The sequence below is a fragment of the Thamnophis sirtalis genome, unplaced genomic scaffold, assembly GCF_051295495.1.
Source record: "Thamnophis sirtalis isolate CommonGarterSnake01/CBP01778 unplaced genomic scaffold, rThaSir2_p1.2 scaffold_6, whole genome shotgun sequence".
Taxonomy (NCBI): Eukaryota; Metazoa; Chordata; class Lepidosauria; order Squamata; family Natricidae; genus Thamnophis; species Thamnophis sirtalis.
Genome location: NW_028261386.1, coordinates 13929141 through 13951913, shown reverse-complemented (window position 1 = coordinate 13951913; position 22773 = coordinate 13929141). Strand labels below are relative to the sequence as shown.

The window sequence follows — 22773 nt, the reverse complement described above, 5'->3', positions numbered from 1 at the left end:
TGTAATCCTGTGATGCTGTAATCATTCACCGACCTGTCCTATGACCCTGGTGAGCAAGCTCCGTTACGGTTATAAATCAATGATTACCTGTAGACATTTGAGTTCACCTACTTTCTGTGTTTTTCCAAAAAATCAGATTATAAGTAAACAAACTGGATTCACATGGAGCGTGCTGAAGATTTTTTTTTTTAAGTCTGATTAAACGTAACTGTTAATCATACCGAAGAAAGAAAATGGTAAAGAATCCACAGAAACTTAACTTCGAGAAGGAAGGGAGCTGACATCACTACAACCAAAGGCAAGCTTGACTGCCTATTTGAACAGAGAGTAGGGGGACCTTCAAAACTGATGTCAGACCTCTGAGGGAGGCCAAGCCAGGCAGCAGACTCCATATGAAATAGCAGCAGCACTTAGCACTTAGACCAGTGTTTCTCAACCTTAGCAACTTGAAGATGTCTGGACTTCAACTCCCAGAATTCCCCAGCCAGCATTCGTTGAATTCCGGACATCTTCAAGTTGCCAAGGTTGAGAAACACTGACTTAGACATATATACTGCTTCACAATGCTTTACAGCCTTCTCTAAACAGTCTACAGAGTCAGAATATTGCCCCCAATTATCTGGATCCTCATTTTACTGACCTCGGAATGATGGAAGGCTGAGTCAACTTTGAGTCAACATTAGGATTCAACTCGAGGTTGTGGGCAGAGTTTGCCTGCAACACTGCATTCTAATCACTGCACCCCCAGGACTCATTGTTGGTACTTTATAGGCTATAATAACAATTTTGAAACCTGATAGGGCGCCCACTTCCTTCCCTCTTAAACCAACGACAATTGGTGGGGCAGCCTTAAGTTTCGTATTTTGCTGATAGCCTTTTCATTCCTTCTTCAAGGTCAACTCTCTAGTCCTGTACAGAAATAAGCAGTATCTATCTCCATTATAGGTATTTCCAGTCATAGCTGTAACTGTATTCTGGAATAGATGTCAGATGCCGTAGCATGATGGAACTGAATATGCTTGGCATGCAAAAGGTCCTCTATTCAGACCCCGGCATCTCAGGAATAAAATTTATCACCCATCGAAAGTGAAGACTTTGGAACGTGTCCATGGATGTACTCCAGACCACGCAATTGGATTCCATTATCCTTGAGCCAAGACACTGCTTGGAGCTGTAGATGTATGTAACCAGGATGGAGCTCTGGAGTTCTTCTGCCATTACTGATTTTCCCATTGATGATCAGAGAAACACCAAAAAGAGATTTTGTGTTTTCGGAAGGGAGATCTTAGCTGAATTTAGTTGTCAGGGTATCTCATTACCGAGAAAGGTTCTGGTCCCTGGATAGATTCAGGAAGAGGCTGACATCTCTCAAATATGTTTGAATGCTTCGTGCATTGATTAGGGAGGTGGATCTACTGGTCCCCCTTGGTAAGGCCACACTTGGAATACTGCATTCAGTTTTGGTCACCACGATGTAGAAAAGATGTGGAGACTCTAGAAAGAGTGCAGAGAAGAGCAACAAAGATGGTTGGGGGACTGGAGACTAAAACATATGAAGGATGGTTGCAGGAACTGGGTATGTCTAGTTTAATAGAAAGAAGGACTAGGGGAGTCATGATAGCAGTCTTCCAATATCTCAGGGGCTGCCACAAAGAAGTGGGAGTCAAAACTATTTTCCAAGGCACCTGAGTGCAGAACAAGAAGCAATGGGTGGAAACTAATCAGGAGAGAAGCAACTTAGAACTGAGGAGAAATTTCCTGACAGAACAATTAATTAGTGGAACAGCTTGCCTCCAGAAGTTGTGAATGTTCCAACATTGGAAGTTTTTAAGAAGATGTTGGATAGCCATTTGTCTGAAACGGTATAGGATTTCTTGCCTAGGCAGGGGGTTGGACTAGAAGACCTCCAAGGTCCCTTCCAACTCTGCTATTGTATTGTAAATGTGATGAGCTGGTATGCATACTTGGAGATTGTTGGCCGTATACAGAGTTATCATAGGCAGTTGTGCAAAATGACTTTACAGGGAAAAATCTCTTCATAGAATAGTTACCGTGAGGCTACCATCAGTTGTAAAACATGCATTTTACCTGAATACTAATACCTTACTTCCTCCGAGGATGTCTCTACTACGCGGGTGTCAAACTCAATCATGTCACGTGATGTATTGTGACATCTTGTGAGGTTTTTTGCCTTTGTGGAGCCAGGGTGGGCGTGGCCTACATGTGACGTATGCGGCCCATGGGCCGCTAGTTTGACAGGCCTGCTCTACTAGTTCTGCTTACCTTCATTCTTTTTCTTGGTAGGTGAACATACTTATAAAGCAGCGGTGTCAAACTCGCGACATCACCTGACGTATCACAACTTCCCCCCCCCTTTGCTAAACTGGGCATGGGCGTGGCCAGCATGTGACGCATCTGGCCTGCAGGATGCGAGTTTGACACCCCCGTTCTAAAGGAAGCAGTAGAGGATAGCAATTCATACAGGTAGTTCACAACTTACAATCACAATTGAGCCCCAAATTTATGTTGCTAAGTGAGAAATTTGTTAAGCTAATTTTTTCCCTTTTTATGACTATTCTTCCCACATTTGTTAAGTGAATCATTGCAGTTCTTAAAATAGTAACGGTTGTTAAATGAATTTGGCTTCCCCATTGACTTACCTTGTCAGAAGGTCACAAAAGGAGATCACATAATTCTGCAACCGTCATACATGTGAACCAGTTGTCAAGCATTTGAATGTAGATCACATGACCATGGGGATGCTGCAACAGTCATAAGTGTGAAAAATGAATCATAACTCATTTTTTTCGGTGTTGCTGTAACTTCAACTGGTCACTAAATGAACTGGTATAAGTTGAGGACTACCTGTGTTTACTTTCTAAAAGAGAGCATGTGTTGTGGTTTGCCAGCAGCCAGCAGAGCTGGCAGCAGGTTCAGACAGTGAGGAGGTTGGGGAGAAACATGGGCCAGTCCTGGAGTCTGGGAAAGGCTCTGATGTGGGCTCTGCGTCAGAGGCAGAATGGGGGCCAGGGCTGTCTGACAGTTATCAGCTGCCTTCAGATCAGTGAGGCAGAGAAACAGCTGGAGCCTGTTCCCAGTGTGCGCATGCACAGAGTTGCCAGACAAAGGGAACAGCTAAGGAACAAGGGTCTACTTGGGAGGGAGGCCACAGGTGGATGGTGAATGGCCCCTCCCACAGAGAATAAAAGAGGAGTGAAAGGGGAGGGGTGTTTGCAGGAGACAATTAGTTCATTCATATCAGGAGCCGAGGTGGCGCAGTGGTTAAATGCAGCACTGCAGGCTACTTCAGCTGACTGCAGTTCTGCTGTTCAAATCTCACCGGCTCAGGGTTGACTCAGCCTTCCATCCTTCCGAGGTGGGTAAAATGAGGACCCGGATTGTTGTTGGGGGCAATATGCTGACTCTGTAAACCGCTTAGAGAGGGCTGAAAGCCCTATGAAGCGGTATATAAGTCTAACTGCTATTGCTATTGCTATTCCTGCATTCTTGCCAAGCATTGCAGCGTTGAAAGATATCGGCCTGGCCACTCTCCAAACCTGATAAAGGTAGGTAATTGTGAGCTATCTTGAAAGACTGTGGGAGAGGAAAGACTTTGCTGGAGAGGAATTCACAGTAAATTAAATAAAAGGGACTCAGCTTCGTGCTGCTGGAGAAGCCTAGGTCAGAACAGCATGTAAGAGCCATTCCGTTTCCGTTCTTGGAAATAGTTAAATTGAAAGGCTACCAATTTTACTCCCTTATTTTTTAGAATTAGAGACTTTTGTTTTAATTTTTAAAAAATCAGATGGTTCACAGAGAGTGACAGGTGCCGAAGGGAGGCACAATGAAAATCCAAGACATTAAACGTCCTTTTTTGTGTTCTAACTTCATAACCGCTGCTAGAATTAGTAATGAAAAAAAACACAAAGACGGAAGATGAGAGCAACATTATCCAATAACCAGTAAAACAAAAGGGCCTTTGAACAATTGGCCAGACCGTCAAGGATTGGAGATTGACAAATCAGCCATCATAGTGAAATACAGCTGTCGCCGTGCTGCCTTGGAGGCAGCTCTGCTCTGAATACCAGCCTGGAAGTGAACAGCAAGACAGGGTTGTGGGACCCCGTCAAAATCCAAAAATTAAACTGATAGCAATCTGTGGCTTGTGTGAGGAAATCATAGTTAGGATCCTTCTTTTCACAGCTGCATAAATGTGGCTGGGCAACTTGACAAACATGGCTGAGCAGTGGAGCCAGCCAGCTATAAAAAGATAGCAACGGTTTCTTGATTGTTGCTTGTGCCAGCAATATATTGGTGGATTCCACTAATTTGGCTGCGCACCCTGAGCTCTAAATGGAAGCTTTCCCCCTTCCTCCTCCTCCTCCTCTTCCTGCTGCATCCTCTAACCTTAGTTTACATCTTGAAGCTTCTCTATAAGCCTTTGTGCCTTGTCAGCTTGGAAGGTTATCTTCGGTCAGAAACAGAAATACTTCTCTGGCACCCAGACCCTGCGAGCTTTGCAGTTGAAAAGCTTTCTGAACAACTCCATGCAATAAAGAAGCCGATACTGAAAGTGAGTTGTTGTAATGCTTGAAATAGCATTGTCCCCAAAAGAAAAGGTGTATGCAGATCTCACTTCAACCGCCAGTAGCCGACCACCATCGCCTCCCTTCCTCCTGAATCTCACTTGGGGATGCAAAGTTTAAACCACATTAAACTGTAGCATGTAACAAAAGTTTGACGAACCCCTGTGAACAAATTAATAAAACAGCAAGTATAATAATGCTAATAAAAGTAGCCCAATTTATTAACTTCAATGAAAGCGGTCAAATGCTGCCCATATTCAATTCTTAATTGCAAATGTGGCATTCAGTTGGTACCGCTACCCTTATAATTCATCAGATTAGTCCACACCTTAAATGTTTTTTTCTGTTCCCAGCTTTTGTTCCATGTAATAAGCAAATCATCTATGGCATTTCTTTGAAAGAGTAGCTAAAATTTAGAGCCCAGCAATAAATATGCAAATATGACAAATGCTGGTGAGTGGGAGATTGATTCTCCCCCTCTGTAATACAATCATGCATGTATATCAGTTAATTTATCTTCTGCTTGGTAATGAGAATCCATAATTATTGACAGGGTAAGAGAGAGGGCTCCACCCCCATACCATTCACCCTCTTATTAGTCTCTTATTTAATTCTGGCTCATTTTAATTGTTTTTATTGTGCTTTTATCATTCTGTAAGCTGCCCAGAGTTGTCGCTTCAACACTGAAACGGGTGTCATATCAAAATAAAATAAAATAATAAAAATAAAAATGAATAAAATAAAATAATAAAAATGAAAATGAATAAAATAAAATAATAAAATAAAAATTCTTCAGCAATTCTTGGCCAGCATTTTCTCCAAACTCTGGCTTGAATCCATTGTATTCCTATAGGAATTATATTCAATAGTTTGTGAGAATAATACAAATTCTTGGGATACTGATAACCACAGTCTCTATAGGCCAGTTAAACAGGCAGCCCGTGGGCCGGATATGTCACATGCAAGCTGCGCCCACCCCAGTTCTGCAAAGGCAAAAAACGTTGTGATACGTCACAATCTGGCCTGTGACACGATCGAGTTTGACACCCCTGGTGTCAGGGTTTCAAGTAATAAATCCATAGCACTTGTATCTACATGTGTCATATATGGCCTGTCACCATATATTACACATGTAGATATATAAATAAGATGTGATTGTAGACATTCACAGTGCTAGAGTTACAGTAGATTTTTAGACCATGGCATGGAACATGCTAGAGTTACCTGAGTCACACACCCTACCCTAAGCCAATGGTTCCCAAACTTGGCAAGTTTAAGATTTGTGGACTTCAACTCCCAGAATTCTCCAGCCAGCAGAGGAGAGCTGGCTGGAGAATTCTGGGAGTTGAAGTCCACAAGTCTTAAAGTTGCCAAGTTTGGGAACCACTGCCCTAAACCATAATAGATGGATTCATCCATCAGATTAAGTTAAAGCCAAGCTCGTTAGAGTTTTAATCTATAGAACCATGGTTTTTTGTTTTTGTTTTTTTGCTTTCTTCATAATTGGGCCCTGGACTAAGGGCCAGACTCTGATTTAAAAATTTACCCAGATTCTGATTTAATAATTTATTCTTAACTCATCTTGGTTTATGGCTCTAAAGGCATCACAGTTACTGTTGGGGGATTTATCAGTGGTTAAAGATAATAAATTATATACGGTATAGACCCCTTTTTTATTTGCATGTACTCAGTTCTGTTGCTTCCCCAACGAGAGGTTTTTGGCCCAGGCTTACATCATTTCCTCCTCTGAATGCAGGACCAGCCTAACTATTCTAGAATCACCAAATAATAGCCCAAATGTGCATGCTATTTGTGTTACATCATGAAATGCTATATGACTACGGGCCACAAACCAGAGCTTTGTTTTAGAGTTAAACCAAAAAGACAACTTAAAAAGGTGCTGCCACGTTTATTAAAATAACTTGCAGTAGTGTCAGGAGGAAAAATTATCTTCATTGTGTCTTAATATAAAATGGCTCATCATGGTGCTCTTCTTCTCTGTATAAAAAATAGTCAAATTGCAATCTATTTCTGCATAAAGCAATTTATCAAATAAAGGAGACCGGATTTAAATTATCTAAGATATCTTCCAAAGTAAATGATTAACAGAATAAGCACATACTACTCATAAACTGGATTCACAAACTCTGCCCGTTAGCAGCTTAGTACAGATAGTCCTTGATTTACAATGGGTCACAGTGACCATTTGAAGTTATCCACCGCCAAAAGTATTTATGACCTGCATTCAAAGTTCCAATAGCTGTGCCTTTCCCCCTTGCGATCATACGATTGCCTTTTGGGCACTCGGCAGTTGCCCCGTATTTGTGGCCATTTGCAACATCTCTCAGTCATATGATCACAATTTATGATTATTATTATTTTTTGCTGGAAGCCAGCATTTACTTCCGATTTCCAGCAAAACCTGCCCATTAGCTAAAATGGGTTTGCTTAACGACTTCTGTGTCCACTTAATGCTTGCTTTGAGATTGGCTGGTTTCATCCATTGTGCTAAGACATAGTTTGAATGGCGTGCAAATAAACCAGGGGTAATAAACCACAATCCCACTTACTTAGAGGTGGCCAACTATGGCAATTGTATGACCTGTGGACTTCAACTTCAATTCCTGAGCATGGCTGGATAAGGAATTCTGGGAGCTGAAGTCCACAACTTGTAAAGTTGTCATTGTTAATCAGCCGTGTCCTAACCCAAAACAGGCAAATTTCAAGCATGGCCTGAATCTGCCAGATAGTTGACAACTCTCATTCCTTAAGGAAAACATTAGCACATTTGTCCATGTTGCTGAAACACCCACAGTCCCCATTCCCATGAATCCATGGAAGGAAAAAAGGAAATTGCACTTCTCTAAAACTGCCATTCCCAAAAACGAGGGCTGTGTGGCTCAAAGGTGCTTTTTCAAGAAGCAACTGGACTTTCTTGCTTGGAAGACGTATCGCTTCTCATCCAAGAAGCTTCTTCAGCTCTGACTGGATGGTGGGGAATGGAAGGATTTATATTCCTTACAGTCATGTGGTCATTTGCATTGTTTTAGAGACTCGTTGAGGCCATTTGGAGGTTTGTCAGAAAGCTGGGCTTTCTGTAGGATGTTTTCTGCCCTTGTGTTCCCTTCCCTACTGAACACAGGCGCAGGCTGTTGGGGATGAGTCTATGTTATCTCCCTCTGCAGTTTTTCTGGAAATCCATGAGTGCGGGAGAATGAATGTATTTCCAGAAAAATTGCAGACTACAGGAACCATTTGTGATTCAGTTTTGAGATGGAGACAACTCAGATTCATCCCCAACAGCCTGCACCTATGTTCAACAGTGAAGGAACACAGGGCAGAAAACATCCTACAGAAAACACAGCTTCACAAGATCACAATCTTTTCAACAGTTTCAAGAAGGTTCCACACCCATTGCACTACCTGAGGACACAGACAAACATCCAACTGGCCTCAATGACTCTGAAAGAATGCAAATGACCAGCTGTCTGCAAGGAATATAAATTCTTCCATTCCCCACCATCCAGTCAGAACTGAAGAAGCTACTTGGGTGAGAGGTGAAGCATCTTCAAAGAAAAACAAGGTAATGCCTTTTGAAAAAGCATCTTTGGGACAATCATGACCTGGAGGACTGAGAATCTCCATAGATAGAGGGCTGTGTGTCCTTCAGAGCTTTCTTCCTTCTTGAAGTATAGACATGTTCTCTATCATTTGAGACCATGGAGTTGCATCACTAGCCCCTTCCTCTGTTGATACTGTATTGTCATCGGTCTAATCATTATGATCGGTGTTAAGATCTGCCAAGTTGCTAACAAACTTGGCAGATCTTAACCCTCAACATCCCACAATCAACATAACCAAGTTGCTAACAAACTTGATTGTGGGATGTTGTGGGTGTTCTTGGCTGCTATTTTATGTTATTTACAATTTTGGTTGTGTTTTTGTACTGTTTTTACCCTATTGTTAATGATTAGTCAAATATCTGTGATGGGTGGCTGTATTTATTAAATAAATAAAGGATTGGTGAAGATACACTGCCCCAAGGATGTGCTCTCTTCCTCCAAAATGGGAGAGCTCTTTGGGTAGTTCTCGACTTACACCCCTTTAGTGACAGTTTGAAGTTACAATGGCACTGAAAAAAGTAATGTATGACCATAATTAACCCTTATGACCTTTGCAGCAACCCTACAGTCATATGAGCAATATTTGGAAACTGGCTCATATTTATGATGGTTGCAGTATCCCGAGCTCATGTGATCAAGTCAGTGGGGAAGCCAGATTCACTTAACAACTGTGTTACTAACTTAACAACCACAGTGATTCACTTAACAACAATGGCAAGAAAGGTTGTAAAATGGGGCAAAACTCACGTAACAACTGACTTGCTTAGCAGCAGAAATTTTGGGCTCAGTTGAGGACTACCTATATTTGATTTCTGCATTACTGGAAGGGAGAAAGGCTAATGGGCAGGCAGACAAATGAAGTGGAGAAGGCAAGGGAGTTTCCTGATGGGAAGACCGACTTATATTTCACCCAATCAATATTTCCATGATGTGAGGAGACAAGGCTTCCGGGAGAGGTTGTGTTTTGTCCAGCAGCCTTGTCAGAAATGGGTCATCGTGATCCAGATCCAGCCTGCCTTGGTGACAGGCAGGCAGTGAGATAGAAGCTCCATGGGAAGCACACGTATTCCAGGAACACACAGAAAATAGGCCACCTCAGAGCCAGGAAAGGGAGGTGAATTTAGGTGTGAATGTCCTTGAAAGGATGAGACGATTTTCTTCTCTTTCAATATTGTGTTCTGGTTATAAAAGCCACATTAGGAAAGCATAGTTGGTGATTTAATGTTCATGTGAGTGCATTTATCTATGCATGCATCAAAGGCAGGCGGGGGTTCCGGCTCACTTTTTAAAATCACTTTTTTTTTCCATGCGAAAGACGTACATGGAGACAAGGTAGCAATGTTGCCATGGCAACAGGACAGAATACTTGGCTTAGATTTTCAGTTCCGCCCCCCCCCCCCCCCAAGGTTGGAGTAGTATTTTTAATATCTGTAGGTCTGTGTAACTGTTTCCTGCTATAATTTGGGCCATTGAGTACAAGAGTTTGTGGTTAGGTTTTAGCAGTGCGATCTTGACAGACACAAGATTGCAGCCTAAGTGCCATCTGCAGACTCTTACATCTCCAAAATATATGAGCAGTGAGATGCATATCCCCATCCATTACCTTTGTATAGTGTTAATTTGCAGTGTATGAAGTGGCTGGATGAATAAACTGAGAAGTTAAGATTTTGAAGCCCAATATCATTTTAAAAATTGAGAGAGAATTGGGGTGTTTGCCTATTTCCGTGATAGTGAACCTGTGGCATGTGTGCCTTAGGTGGCACGGAAGAGCCCTCTCTGCTGGCATGCGCACCGCTGCCCCAGGTCAGTTCTCCGTGGCGTTTCTTTCGTGAGCTTCTGTTTCCCTGCAAATAACGAAACAGAAGATCACGAAAGAAAAAGATGTTAACTCTTGCTGCACTGCCGGTGTTGGGATCCCCCGCCTCGCAGCTGGTCTTTGCATCTCTGCTGCGCATGTGCACATGTCCGCGTTTGTGCATGTCCATGCATGGGCATGCACACTTGCGCACCTTTCAGTTTGGGCATGCGCGCATGCAGTTTGGGCACTCAGTGTCTAAAAGGTTCGCCATCCCTGGCCTATTCAATGGATCTTAGACGTTATGAAGGCTAATGTTTTGCTGAATTTGTTGAGAGGTTTAATCGCTACTACTACGGTTAGGGCTCCTGTTTCTCCTCCAGGCCCTCCCACTTCTTCTGAAATAGTCCAGTACAAGCCAATCAAGTTATTCTGTTACAGGCAAATCCTTGATGTACAACCATAATCGAACCCAAAATTTCCGCTGCTAAGCAAGACAGTTAAATGAGTTTTGTCCCATTTGATGATCTTTTTGCTGCAGTTATTAAGCGAATCATTAGGTGAATTATACGACCATTAAGCGAATCTGGCTTCCCCCATTGTCTTTGCTTGTTGGAAGCCAGCTGGGATGGTTACAAATGGTGATCACATGTCTCCAGGATAGTGCAATCGACATAAATACCTGCCAGTTGCCAAGCACCCAAATTTTAATTGTGTGACCGTGAGGATGCGGCAACAGTCATAAGTGTGAAAAACAGTCATAAGTCACTTTTTCAGCGCTGTTTTAACACTGAATGGTCACTAAATGAATGGTGGCAAGTCAAGGATTACCTGTGGTGGTTAGTAGTGGTGTGTGGTTAGTAGTGCTGGGTTTATACCGGTTCGGACCGATTCGGCCAAACCAGTAGTGGTTTGGCATCCTGAGTTGCTGGAATTGGCAGCAACCCAGGCCTGCCATGCCTCCAAACTGGTTCCTGGTCGGCTCCATCAGCGCCACCATCTTGTTTTTCAGTTCTGCGCATGCGCATAACCATTTTAATTGCACTGTGCATGGACACACAGCGTGCATCAAGCATGCATGCGAATCGCGCAAACGAGTGAACCGGCAGTAGTGCTAGCCAGAACCCAACCCGGTGGTTAGAGCTTGTTTGCTTTTCTCACTCACTCACTGTCTTCCTCTTGGTTGTAGGTGGAATGGAACAGTCATGAATGGCGATGCTCTTTGTCAAGAACCTCCCTCCCAGCTTCCCGACTGGCGGGAATTCTGCGAGCTCCACGCCCAGGCTGCTGCTGTGGACTTTGCTCAGAAGTTCTGCCAGTTCCTGAAGGAAAATCCCCACTACGACACCCCCGGAGCCGAGACTTCCTTCTCTCATCATTTTGCAGCAAACTTCTTGGACATCTTCAGCCTGGAGGTCAACAGGGTGTTTGTGTCCAATTCCCCGACGAAGTATAACATTGTCCCGTTTGTGGGCCTTCAGAACTGCCACATGCCTTACGGGCGGGATCTCTTGCCCCGAAAAGAGCAGACGTCCGTGGAGTCTCTAGACAGCATGGACCACACGCTCACCTCCAGCAGGTACTTGAGCCAAACCCAACAGGCTCAGGCAAGAAAAGTCTCCTCCTACGGCCAGTCCCGGAGCTCCGAAGATGTCTCTGTCCACAGTTCTTCTAAGACGAAATTCAAGAAAGGTTTTTCTCTGAGGAACATGAGCTTGTGCGTGGTGGATGGCATGAAGGAGATGTGGCATCGGAGGTCTTCCCCCGAGCCAGGCGCAGAAGCCGTGCAGAGCAAACAGTCTGAGAGGGAGCACTGCCCTCCTGTTAGCAAAGAACATAGCGAGAAATGGACCCACAAACTCTGGCTTTCCAAGGGCCAATCGTCTAAAGTGGACTTAGTGGACATTCAGAGAGAGGGAACCCTTCGTTACATGGTTGCCGATGACACAAACTGTGTGGGTAGCTCTCAGTGGCAAAAATGCCGTTTGCTGCTAAGGAAAGCAGTAAAGATGGAAGGGGAAAGGTTCCTTCTTGAATTCTACGTTCCTCCTAAGGTAACAGTCTTCATTACTGAAGTTTTTGCATGTCGTTTTTTCAGGTACCATATTGTTCGGAGTATAAGACGTTTCGGAGTATAAGACACAGCTTAGTTTTTGGGAAGGAAAATAGGGGAAAAATAATTCTGCCTACCAGGTATTCATGTGGTTAGTGTTCTTAGCCTGGTCAGCTTCAACACATTAGTTCGCTGGTGGTGAGTGAGCGCAGCGCCTCGTTGGGGCTGAAAAGCAGCTTCTAAAGCACAGCTGATTGTCACAGGAAGCTTTAGTTAGTAAAGCAGATGATGGCGGAAGCAGTAAGACAAGGCAGCAACTGTTCTGGGTTGTCATTTTGGGCTCCGCGCCTCTCTTTCAGCCTCCGAACGCTCCATTTGAGACTCGTTCAAGGCTGTGGGGATTGCCAAAGCACATCGCTGCTGATCGCCACCCCAAAACGTGACGCACGGAGGCCAAAAACACAACGCGCAGAGGCGCCGATGTGCTCTGGCGATCCCAGCAGCCTTAAATGGGTCTCAAATGGAGCATTCAGAGGCTGGAAACTTGAGGCGTGGACCCCAAAAACGCAAGCCATTGTCTGTGGCAATCTCTGCAGCCAGGAAGAGGATGCGTAGAGGCCGAAGGGTGGGGGCCGGTGTGTGGGTGGGTCTACATTTGGAGTATAAGACGCACTCAAATTTTCAGTCTCTTTTTTTGGGGGGGGGTACGTCTTATACTCTGAAAAATATGGTAATTCAGTTGTTAGCCATAAAGAAGCCAGCAGATTAAAAAGTACAGAAACAGTGGAGAATCAAACACTCCTTCATGTGGCCAGCTTCCAGTTTACAAGTGAAATTCAGGAGTTCCTTTTAGCTGGTACAGGTAGTCCTCGACTTACAATAGTTCATTTAGTGACCGTTCAAAGTTTTAATGGCACTGAAAAAAGGGAAATATGACACTTCCACACACACACACACACTTATGACCATTGCAGCAACCTCGTGGTCACGTGATTTACATTTGGATGCTTGATAACTGTCTCCCATTTATGACGGTTGCAATATCCTAGCCTTTTTGTGACCTTCTGACAAGCAAAGTCAATGGAGAAACCAGGTTCACTTAACTAATGTAAACACTGCGGTGATTCACTTAACAATGGTGGCAAGAAAAATTGTAAAATGGGGCAAAAACACATTTCTCACTTAACAACATACATTTTGGGCTCAGTTGTGGTCGTAGGTTGAGGACTACCTGTATTTTCAGGAATGTAAGCTATTGTTTCAGCATTTGTAAGACTTTGCATACCTAAATGGAGAACTAATTGATAGCAAAGGATCTCACACTTTGGTTATATCGATGTGACATGTGCTGTTACATGACATTTATGACCTTAAGAGACACTGGCTCAACAACTGGGGGACATGTTCTGAATCACTTATCACTTTGGATAATTTTTTGAAAGCATCCCGACATCCAAAATGTTCCTGTGATCTAATATAGGTAGCCCTTGACTTATAACCACAATTTTTTAAAAACAGAACTTTTTTATTTTTCTTTAAAAAAAAAACCACAAATATGTCATCATTTGTCAATCATTAAGCCATTGAAGTACATTTTTTTTGTTGTGTGTGCCCCTCCCTCCCTCCACCCCCCCACCCCCCCTCCTCCTTCCCCCCCCCCCGACTTCCCAGAACCCGTACACGGTATGGATTTTTAACTAACACAGTCTAAAATCTATTGAGAAAAAAGAAATAAAGAAATTAATGACATTCTAGATTGAGCTTAGCTTCTTCTTACTGAACTGACTTTTAACAGTTTAAATCATTTCTGATCTTAAGCATAGGCTAACTGGAATTTCTTAGTCCCGTATTTATTTTGTATATAGTCAATCCATTTTTTCCAGTCTCGTTTATATATCTCATTTGAATGATCTTTGAGATATGCCGATATTTTAGCCATCTCGGCTAAGTTTGTTACTTTCAATGTCCATTCTTGGATTGTAGGCAAGTCTTCCTTCTTCCAATATTGCGCCACCAACAGTCTTGCTGCAGTTATCAGGTGCAGAATCAAATTGGTCTCTACCACTGTAAAGTCAGTACATATACCTAGTAAAAATAACTGAGGAATAAACTTTATCCTTCTTTTAAAAACATTTTGCATGACCCACCATATTTTTATCCAAAATGCCTTAACCTTTTGGCAGGGCCACCATATATGATAATATGTAGCATCGAGAGAACCACACCTCCAACATTTAGGCTGTACATTCGGATACATAGAAGCCAACTTTTTAGGATCTAAATGCCATCTATAGAACATCTTGTAAAAATTTTCTCTCAGATTTTGAGCTTGTGTAAATTTCACATTTCTTACCCAGATTCTTTCCCATGTATCCAACATTATTGGTTCCTCAATATTTTGAGCCCATTTTATCATACAATCTTTAACTAATTCTGTTTCCGAATCCATCTGTATTAATACATTATATATCCTCTTTATATGCATTAAGCTTTGATCTCTTATTTGTTTAAACAGATTATCCTCAACTTGGATAAAACCAATTTTTTGATCTATTTTCCACCTAGCCTGTAATTGCCCATACTGGAACCATGTTTGAACTACCTTCTCCTCTTTTAATACCTCTAAAGATTTTAATTGTAATACCCCCCTTTCCGAGGTAAGAAGCTGTCTGTAAGTAATTCTGTCCTGTTTTTGTGCTGTATTCATATTTTCAATTGCGTGTCTAGGAATTGCCCACATGGGTATCTTGTCATTTAATTTATATTGGTATTTCCTCCAAACCCGCAATAAAGCATTTCTTAAAATATGACTTTTAAAATTCTTATCCAATTTTTTGTTGAATAACAGGTAAGCATGCCAACCAAATACCAGATCGTGTCCCTCAATATTCAATATTCTATCATTGGTTAAATGAGTCCAATCACTAATTACAGATAAAGCCACTGCATCATAATATAGTTTTAAATTAGGTAGTTTCAATCCTCCTCTTTCACGTGCATCTTGCATTATTTTCATCTTTACCCTCGGCTTCTTTCCTGCCCACACAAATTTGTTGATACCCTTCTGCCATTCTAAAAGGTTCGCATCTTTTTTAAGTATAGGTAACATTTGGAAAAGAAATAAAAATTTTGGTAAAATGTTCATTTTCACTGCCGCTATCCTACCCAGCAAAGATAAGTGCAATTTCTCCCATTTTTTCATCTCTGTCTGTATGCTATGCCAAAGTGGTTCATAATTATGCTTATATAATTTCCCATTTGAAGTTAAAATGTTAACTCCAAGATATTTGACTTTTTTAACTACCTCACATCCTAGCATCACTCCTAATTCTTCCTTTTGTTTAATATTCATATTTATAGCTAATATTTTGGTTTTTCCTAAGTTTATTTTAAAGCCCGACACTTGACCATATTGATTAATCGTATTCATTAAAACCATACTGGATTCCTGCGGTTGTTTATTTTATTTACTTATAACCACAATTGAGCCCAATTGCTAAGTGAAATATTTGAATTTAATAAGTGAATTTGTCCCATTTTACGACCTTTTTTTGCCACCATTGTTAAATGAATCACTGCCCTTGTTAAATTAGTAGCACAGTTGTTAAGTGAACCTGGCTTCCCCATTGGCTTTGCTTGTCAGAAAGTCTCAAAAGGTGATCACATGATCCTGGGATACTGCAACCATCATAAATATGAACCAGTTGCAAGCGTGAAAACCAATAATTAGTCAAATGCCTATGGAGATTCTCAGTCATCCACGTCATCGTTGTCCCAAGGGTGCTTTTCCAAGAGGCAAAGATGTTACGCTTCAGAGCAGAAGAAGCTTCTTGAATGAGAAGCAAAATGTATTCAAAGAAAGAATGCCCAGTTGCCTCTTTAAAAAGCACCTTTGGGACAATCATAAATTGTTTTTTTTCGCAGCTGTTGTTACTTCAAATTGTCATTAAACGAATCATGTTGTAAGTTGAGCACTACCTGTATAAAGTAGCTAAGTACAAATGACAAAATACAGAGTTGTAATGTCATATCAACATGTGGTCAACCTTTGCCACTTGTTTTTTGTCCATCCACATTTATAAAAAAAAATAGATGGTGGGGAAATGTTTTGCTGTTGTTTCCATGTTTAAAATTAAGCAGGTCCTGATGTATGATATGGTATCTTCTCCCATTTCAGATGATATGGTAGCTTCTCCCATTTCAGTAACTCTATATCTTGTATCTCCATCTGAGCGCTCTTAATTGAGTTGTTCGTTATTTCAGCACCTGTAAGATTCTTGGGTGACTTGACTATTCTGGGATAGATAATGCCAGCCTTTGCTTTTTGGAGCCCCATATAGTCTTGGCAACTTCCAGTTTGTTGTCCGTGAAATTAGCAAGCGCTGTGTCAGATGCTTCCTTCTCAAGCTGCTTTGGCGTGCAGCTCTTCCAGATGTCAGTGTTCAAAAATAGTGCAGAGTGCAACCTGAGAGGTCTCCAGCTCCGTGAGATGAGTAATGTTGATTTCCCCACCTTTTTTTTGTGAGCCATATGGACAATTTGTGCAGATCCTGGATGATCGCTGAATACTTCTTTCATGATAAAAATGAAAGTCTGGTTATATTTTTCCCTCAGGTTTCTCTGTAGCAGTTGTGAATCTGCTTTATTCTCATTTTTCACCACAGTTATACAGGTAACCCTCGACTTACGACCACAATGGAGCCCAATATTTCTGTTGTTAGGTGGGATATTTGTTAAGTGAGTTTTGCCCCATTTTACGACCTTTCTTGCCACAGTTGTGAATCACTGCAATGCAGGGGTGGGTTCCTGCCAGTTCTAGCCTCTTCTATAGAAGGTTCCACAAATCTACACTGCCGTTTAGAACCGGTTCCAGCTCCCTCCCTGCGCCTGTCTGCACATCATCAAGATGAAGAGCGAGAGGAGGAATTCTGGGAGTTGAAGTCCACAAGTCTTAAAGCTGTCAAGTTTAAACATCTCTGGGGGTTTTTTTCTAAAGGGTTAGGGGTGCAAGGGTCTTGTAACTTGATAGTTTTAAGACTTGCGTGCTTCAATGCCAAAGTTCCTGAGCCAACATGACTGGAGGAGGAATTCTGGGAGTTGAAGTCCACAAGTCTTAAAGCTGTCAAGTTTAAACATCTCTGGGGTTGTTTTGCTAAAGGGTTAGGGGTACAAGGGTCTTGTAACTTGACAGCTTTAAGACTTGTGTGCTTCAATGCCAGAGTTCCTGAGCCAACATTTTGGTTGCTAAGCAAGAGTATTGTTAAGTGAGTTTCACCACATTTTACAAGTTGGCCACGCCCACCCAGTTACATGACTCCCAAGCCACTCCCACTCGGTCACATGGCTGGTAAGCCACTCCAACCTGGTCACATGGCCGGCAAGCCACTCTCATCCAGTCACATGGATGGCAAGCCACTCCCACAAAGCAGGCCACACCTACAGAAGAGGTTCTAAAAAAAATTAAAACCCACCATTGCTGCAATTGTTAAGTTAGTAACCATGATTGTTAAATGAATCAGGCTTTCCCATTGACTTTGTTGTGAGCAGGTTGCAAAATGTGATCGCATGACCTTGTAACACAGCAACAGTCACATACACGAACCAATTGCCAAGCATCTGAATTTTGATCACATGAACTTGGGGATGCTGCAAAGGTCATAACTGAAAAAATGGTCATATTACATTTTTCAGTGCCACTGTAACTTTGAATGGTCACTAAATGAACTGTTGTAAGTCGAGGACTACCTATACGTAGCTTTTTTAAAATATATGGCTCAGATAGGATAGTCCCTTTTATTAGCAATTTAATCTTAAGTTGGTTGACCAGGCTAACTTTTTTTCAGAAAAGCAGAGACACTCCCACTCTCGACCTAGTCTTCTCCATCCAGGTACTTTCCAGACAATCTCTGGAATTTGATCATGCATTTGATCATGCTTGCTAGAAATTCTGCGGCTGTAGTACTAATCCATCTGGAGGTCATCCGGTTGGAAAAGATTAAACAGTCTGCTATCTGTTGGCATAAAAGATGACTGTAGCTCTCAAGAGCAAAATGAAATGAAGCAAAGCAAATTCCTAAGTTGCAAGCAAAATTGTTCCACCATCTCCTTGCAGTGGCATGGAAGGAGGAAAGGGGATTAGAGAAGAGACGAGCTCAGGGCTCCCCTTGACTCATCACTATGATGATCAAATAATTGTTTATTACTTGCAAATGCATCTTCCTTGTATCTATGTAATTATATATACTGAATCGGATTATAGATCCATCAAGCACAGTATTGACTAGCTGCTCTCCAGACTATTTCTGACAAAAGTGAATTAGAAACATTGCAGATCTAAATAATTTCCATTGGCACATCTAGTGGAGGCCACCTGGGATCTTCTGCATGTAAAAACCCTGGACTTTCCCACTTGTTATGAAAACCTGAGATACTGTGTTTGTGAACAGAGTATTTGATGCATTCAGCCAAGTAATATCCGTTGTAATACTTGCAGCTCTCCATAAGGCAAATGTTTTCTAAAGCTTTGCTACTTGAAATTCTTACTGTAGAAGCATTACATTTGGAGTTCTCAATATGCAAAGCAAGTGTTCTGTGGAATATGGTTCATTATGCAGTGCTCAAACCATTAGAAACTGGTATTTAATCAACAATCATATTCTACCCATTTCCAAGATAAATAAATAAATAAATCCATGCCATTTATTTATTTATATCCCACATTTAATATTCTTATAAATAACTCAAGGCACCAGACATACAATATTCCCTCTAAGACAATTGTTAAATGAGCTTTACCCCATTTTACAACCTTTCTTGCTGCAGTTGTTAAATGAATCACTGCAGTTGTTAAATTTAGCCATGGTGGTGCAGTGGTTAGAGTGGAGTACTGCAGGCTACTTCTGCTGATTGCTGGCTGACAGCAATTTGGCAGTTCAAATCTCACCAGGCTGAAGGTTAATTCAGCCTTCCATCCTTCCGGGGTGGGTAAAATGAGGACCCAATTTAATGATGGGGGTCTACTATGTTTAAACAATTAGGAATCACATTCTTTTTAAAAGCCTTGGATTAAATTGGCCTCAAAAAGACATCTAGGACCTTCCCAGGGCGCCCTGATGTCAGAACTACAAATGGCTATTTAGTGAAATGTAGTGAGGTCTGCATTGTGGTAGATCCCAGCCTAGGCAATAGCTTTCGCTCTGCGGTATACCAAACCTCAACACTGACTTCATTAAAGTGTACTTTAAAAACCTGCCTTTTTAGGTTAGCCGTTCCCAGCTTCCTCCTAAAACGTGCATGGAAATAGAGTATCTTTCTTTGATTTTACCTTCTTACTGTTTTTTATAGGCTGTTTTTGTGATTACTGTGAACTAGTTTGATTTTCTATATCCATACCTATATGCAAATACTTCCAATAACTGAAAAAAAGCATCCTAGAAAGAAAACCTGGCTGCTAGCATCCTCAGTAGGACAATCCATGCTGCAGTATATAATATTGATTTCACTTATTATTAATTAATATTAATTCTGGGTAATTGTTGTCTATTTGCTACTATTGTTCTTTCTAGTTTGTCATTATGCTATCACTTGGGTTTTATTGCTTATAATGAATTTTCTCTTTTGATGGTACTGTTACTCACCCTGGATTTGTGAATGATGAAAAAGCAACACAGTCTATACCTGTGATGGTGAACCTATGACACATGTGCCAGAGGTGGCACGCAGCATCCTCTCTGTGGGCACGTGAGCTGTCACCCTAATTCAGCTCCGCTGCACATGCACCTCCCGCCAGCCAGCTGGTCTTTGAGTCTCTGTCGCACATGTATTGGGCGCATCCAAGGGGATGCACATGCACAGGGGCGTGGTGCATGTGCAGGGCTGCGCATGCATTGCATTTTGGGGGTTCGGGCACATGCTTTGGGCACTCGGTCTGGAAAAGGTTAGCCATCACTGGTCTATACCCTTTCTTTCCTATATTGTGTTATTTTATGAACATTGCAAAAACTGGCAGGCAACGTTTGAGTGAACGTGCCACTTTTTCTAGCCATATAATTTGGCTCATTCAAAGCATGATTAGCATTTGAAATGATCAGATGAATGAAATTTGCAATCAAAACTGTAGTAAAACTAATCTGTTAGTATATACAGAAGTCCCAAATATTTCTGGATTTCATTATATTGCCTTTCCCTACCCATGTATGTTTGTTAAACCGTTGGTGTTAATGGTTCTCCAAAATTTGAGAAAAAAATTAGAGTTACAATAAAAAAAGAGGATGAGATGTTCAAACATCCTGAGGTTCAAACCTCTGCCCATGTTAAAATATTTTAAAAACTGAACTGTAGAGAAAGACCATTATTGGAATGGCAGGATGCAGTACCTGCTGAAGTATTGTCTTCCTTCCTTCTCCTTCTTGTTTTTATGTTTTTAATATTGGGATAACTACACATCTTCCCTTCCAATGATCCGTTGTAAAAGCCTTTAAACCTGTAATCTGGCTCCTGTAGTTTCAGCAAGGGTTTTATGCTGACACATTTAAAAGCATCTCTGCTTCACAGTTAATCTGCCTTAGAAATACATATCTGTCACTGAAAACAGGGGGTGCTTTTTCTTTTTGAGTGCTCTCACAATAGTTGTATACCATGGCCCTTAAGTGGAAGGGTTGAGAATATCTAGAGTTTTGGGGAGCTACATGAGTTTTACTGCAAATAAACCATGTCTCAGATCACATTGGTGCTTCTTGCCTAGAAGCAAATGGACAAGTGTGAAACACAGAGTGTTGCATGCAAGCAGTTTCCAAGGTCAAGGCCCTTGGAAGATCAAGAAAGGCTCATATTGCCAGTTGGGTTTAGAATGAATGTTTAGTTACATAAGTGTTATAAGGGCAGCTGTCAAAGGGAGACAATAAATGTTGACCTGGTGGCATGACTTGATCGAAAGAATTTCCTGTGTCCTAGAGTTGTTTCTGTTCCTTTTCTGTCCTCTACTTGTCAACTGTGGGTGTTGAGGAAGAACCAACCCTACAACTGGAGGGTTTTGATGCCACTGAACTGTGAAGTGTGCTTCCTTTTTGGATTTGCAAGACTCTTGTTAGGCCAGCTGTCCGAGCAGCTGAGTGTAAAACATACCGTTGGCCGTAAGCGGTTTGAGAGTTGCAGCCTTGAGAGAGAGGATAGAAATGCTGTGCTCAACAATTTTACATGAGCGTCTTCTTCATGCTGTGGTGATCTCTGAAAATTGAGCCAAGGGGAATTTGCAAGTGTGTGTATGGAAAATCCCATTCAGGTGAACTCCTTTTATGGCACCAAACAAGCGAGAGATCTTGTGTCCATTCCTCCCCTTCTGAGTCTTTCCTTACTCTCCAAGGAAGGCCAAGCTGCAGTTGGAAAGACCGATTTCTTCAGGCAGATTTAGGATAATTTTTAATTTGGCCTAGAAAATAAGACTGCATAAATATATGTTTTCATATTGCCCTGCATTTTCATAGATAGTACAGAATTATAGAGTAAACATCAATAAAGTCAGTGATCAGTGTGGAAACCTTGGCCAAGAGCCAAGGTGGCGCAGTGGTTAAATGCAGCACTGCAGGCTACTGCTAGATCAGCAGGTCAGCGGTTCAAATCTCACCGGCTCAGGGTTGACTCAGCCTTCCATCCTTCCGAGGTGGGTAAAATGAGGACCCAGATTGTTGGGGGCAATATGCTGACTCTCTGTAAACCGCTTAGAGAGGCCTGAAAGGCCTATGAAGCGGTATATAAGTCTACTGCTATTGCTATTGCTATTGCTAAAACCAGCAGGACAAGGGAAAGAAGTTGCTCTGAAAATCAGTAAAGGAGAATATTGGTAACTCCTTTCTGAGCCTGGTTGTTTTCTTGCAGACATTTCAGTACCCAAACTAGGTAACATCATCAGTGCTAGCACTGATGATGATACCTAGTTTGGTTAAATGAAATGTCTGCAAGAAAACAATCAAGCTCAAGGTGCTCTGAAAATATGTGGGTGATCCCAGAAAGATTAGGAGATCAACGCCATTTTTATTCTCTCCCAGGAAAGACTCCCAAAGCTGGGTAGATGGCCAGGCAGGATCAAATGCATCAGCAGTCTGGAGTCCCTACATCATCCACCCCCACCACTCACCGTGGAAAGAAACCTACTCTAAGTCAAGCGCCTCCTTGAAGTGCATTGAATTATCTGGCGCCAATTTGACTTGACCGTTAGTAGATCAGATTCTTGTATATAGGTAGCATGGAATAAACTTGTAGTGTTTTTGAGCTCTATCCTGACTCCTGATTTCTTGCGCCTGACAGGCACCATCATAGAGGAGTTATTCCATCAAAAATTCTTCTCTAACAAGCGACTGTCATTACATAGAATCTTTTATCCTTGCCAACCCATCTCTACATTATACTATTCAATGGCGCACAGTTTCCTGCCACTTTTGGCTTGGAAGTCAATACAGTAGGTGTACTAAGTTTCCATTAGATTGAATTCACTGAAAACAGTTGGGAGGCAATAGTTCCTGTCTTTGCCTACTAAAGGGATATGATTACATTGCAGCTGGGCTCTGTGGTCCTGGACACAATGTCAACTATAAAAATCATCCCTGCCCACAAAAAAGTTCTCTGCCCCATATGATGTGGGGAGCTTTTTCCTCTGGTAAGAAGGCAGCTTGCCCGTTTAAAACACATCTTCCAATTGTACTGATTGAATATATTTGAAGA

General features: G+C 41.9%; 1 protein-coding gene across 4 annotated transcripts in view; it reads left to right on the top strand.

Moving 5' to 3' along the window:
- SH2B2 (SH2B adaptor protein 2) overlaps positions 1–22773 on the top strand; it is a 68369-nt gene that overhangs the window by 24068 nt on the left and 21528 nt on the right. For all 4 annotated transcript variants that reach the window (XM_087717235.1, XM_087717236.1, XM_087717237.1 and 1 more), the window contains one exon: positions 11194–12058. In XM_087717235.1, coding sequence (XP_087573361.1) covers positions 11194–12058 — 865 coding nt within the window. The remainder of the gene's footprint in view (positions 1–11193; positions 12059–22773) is intronic.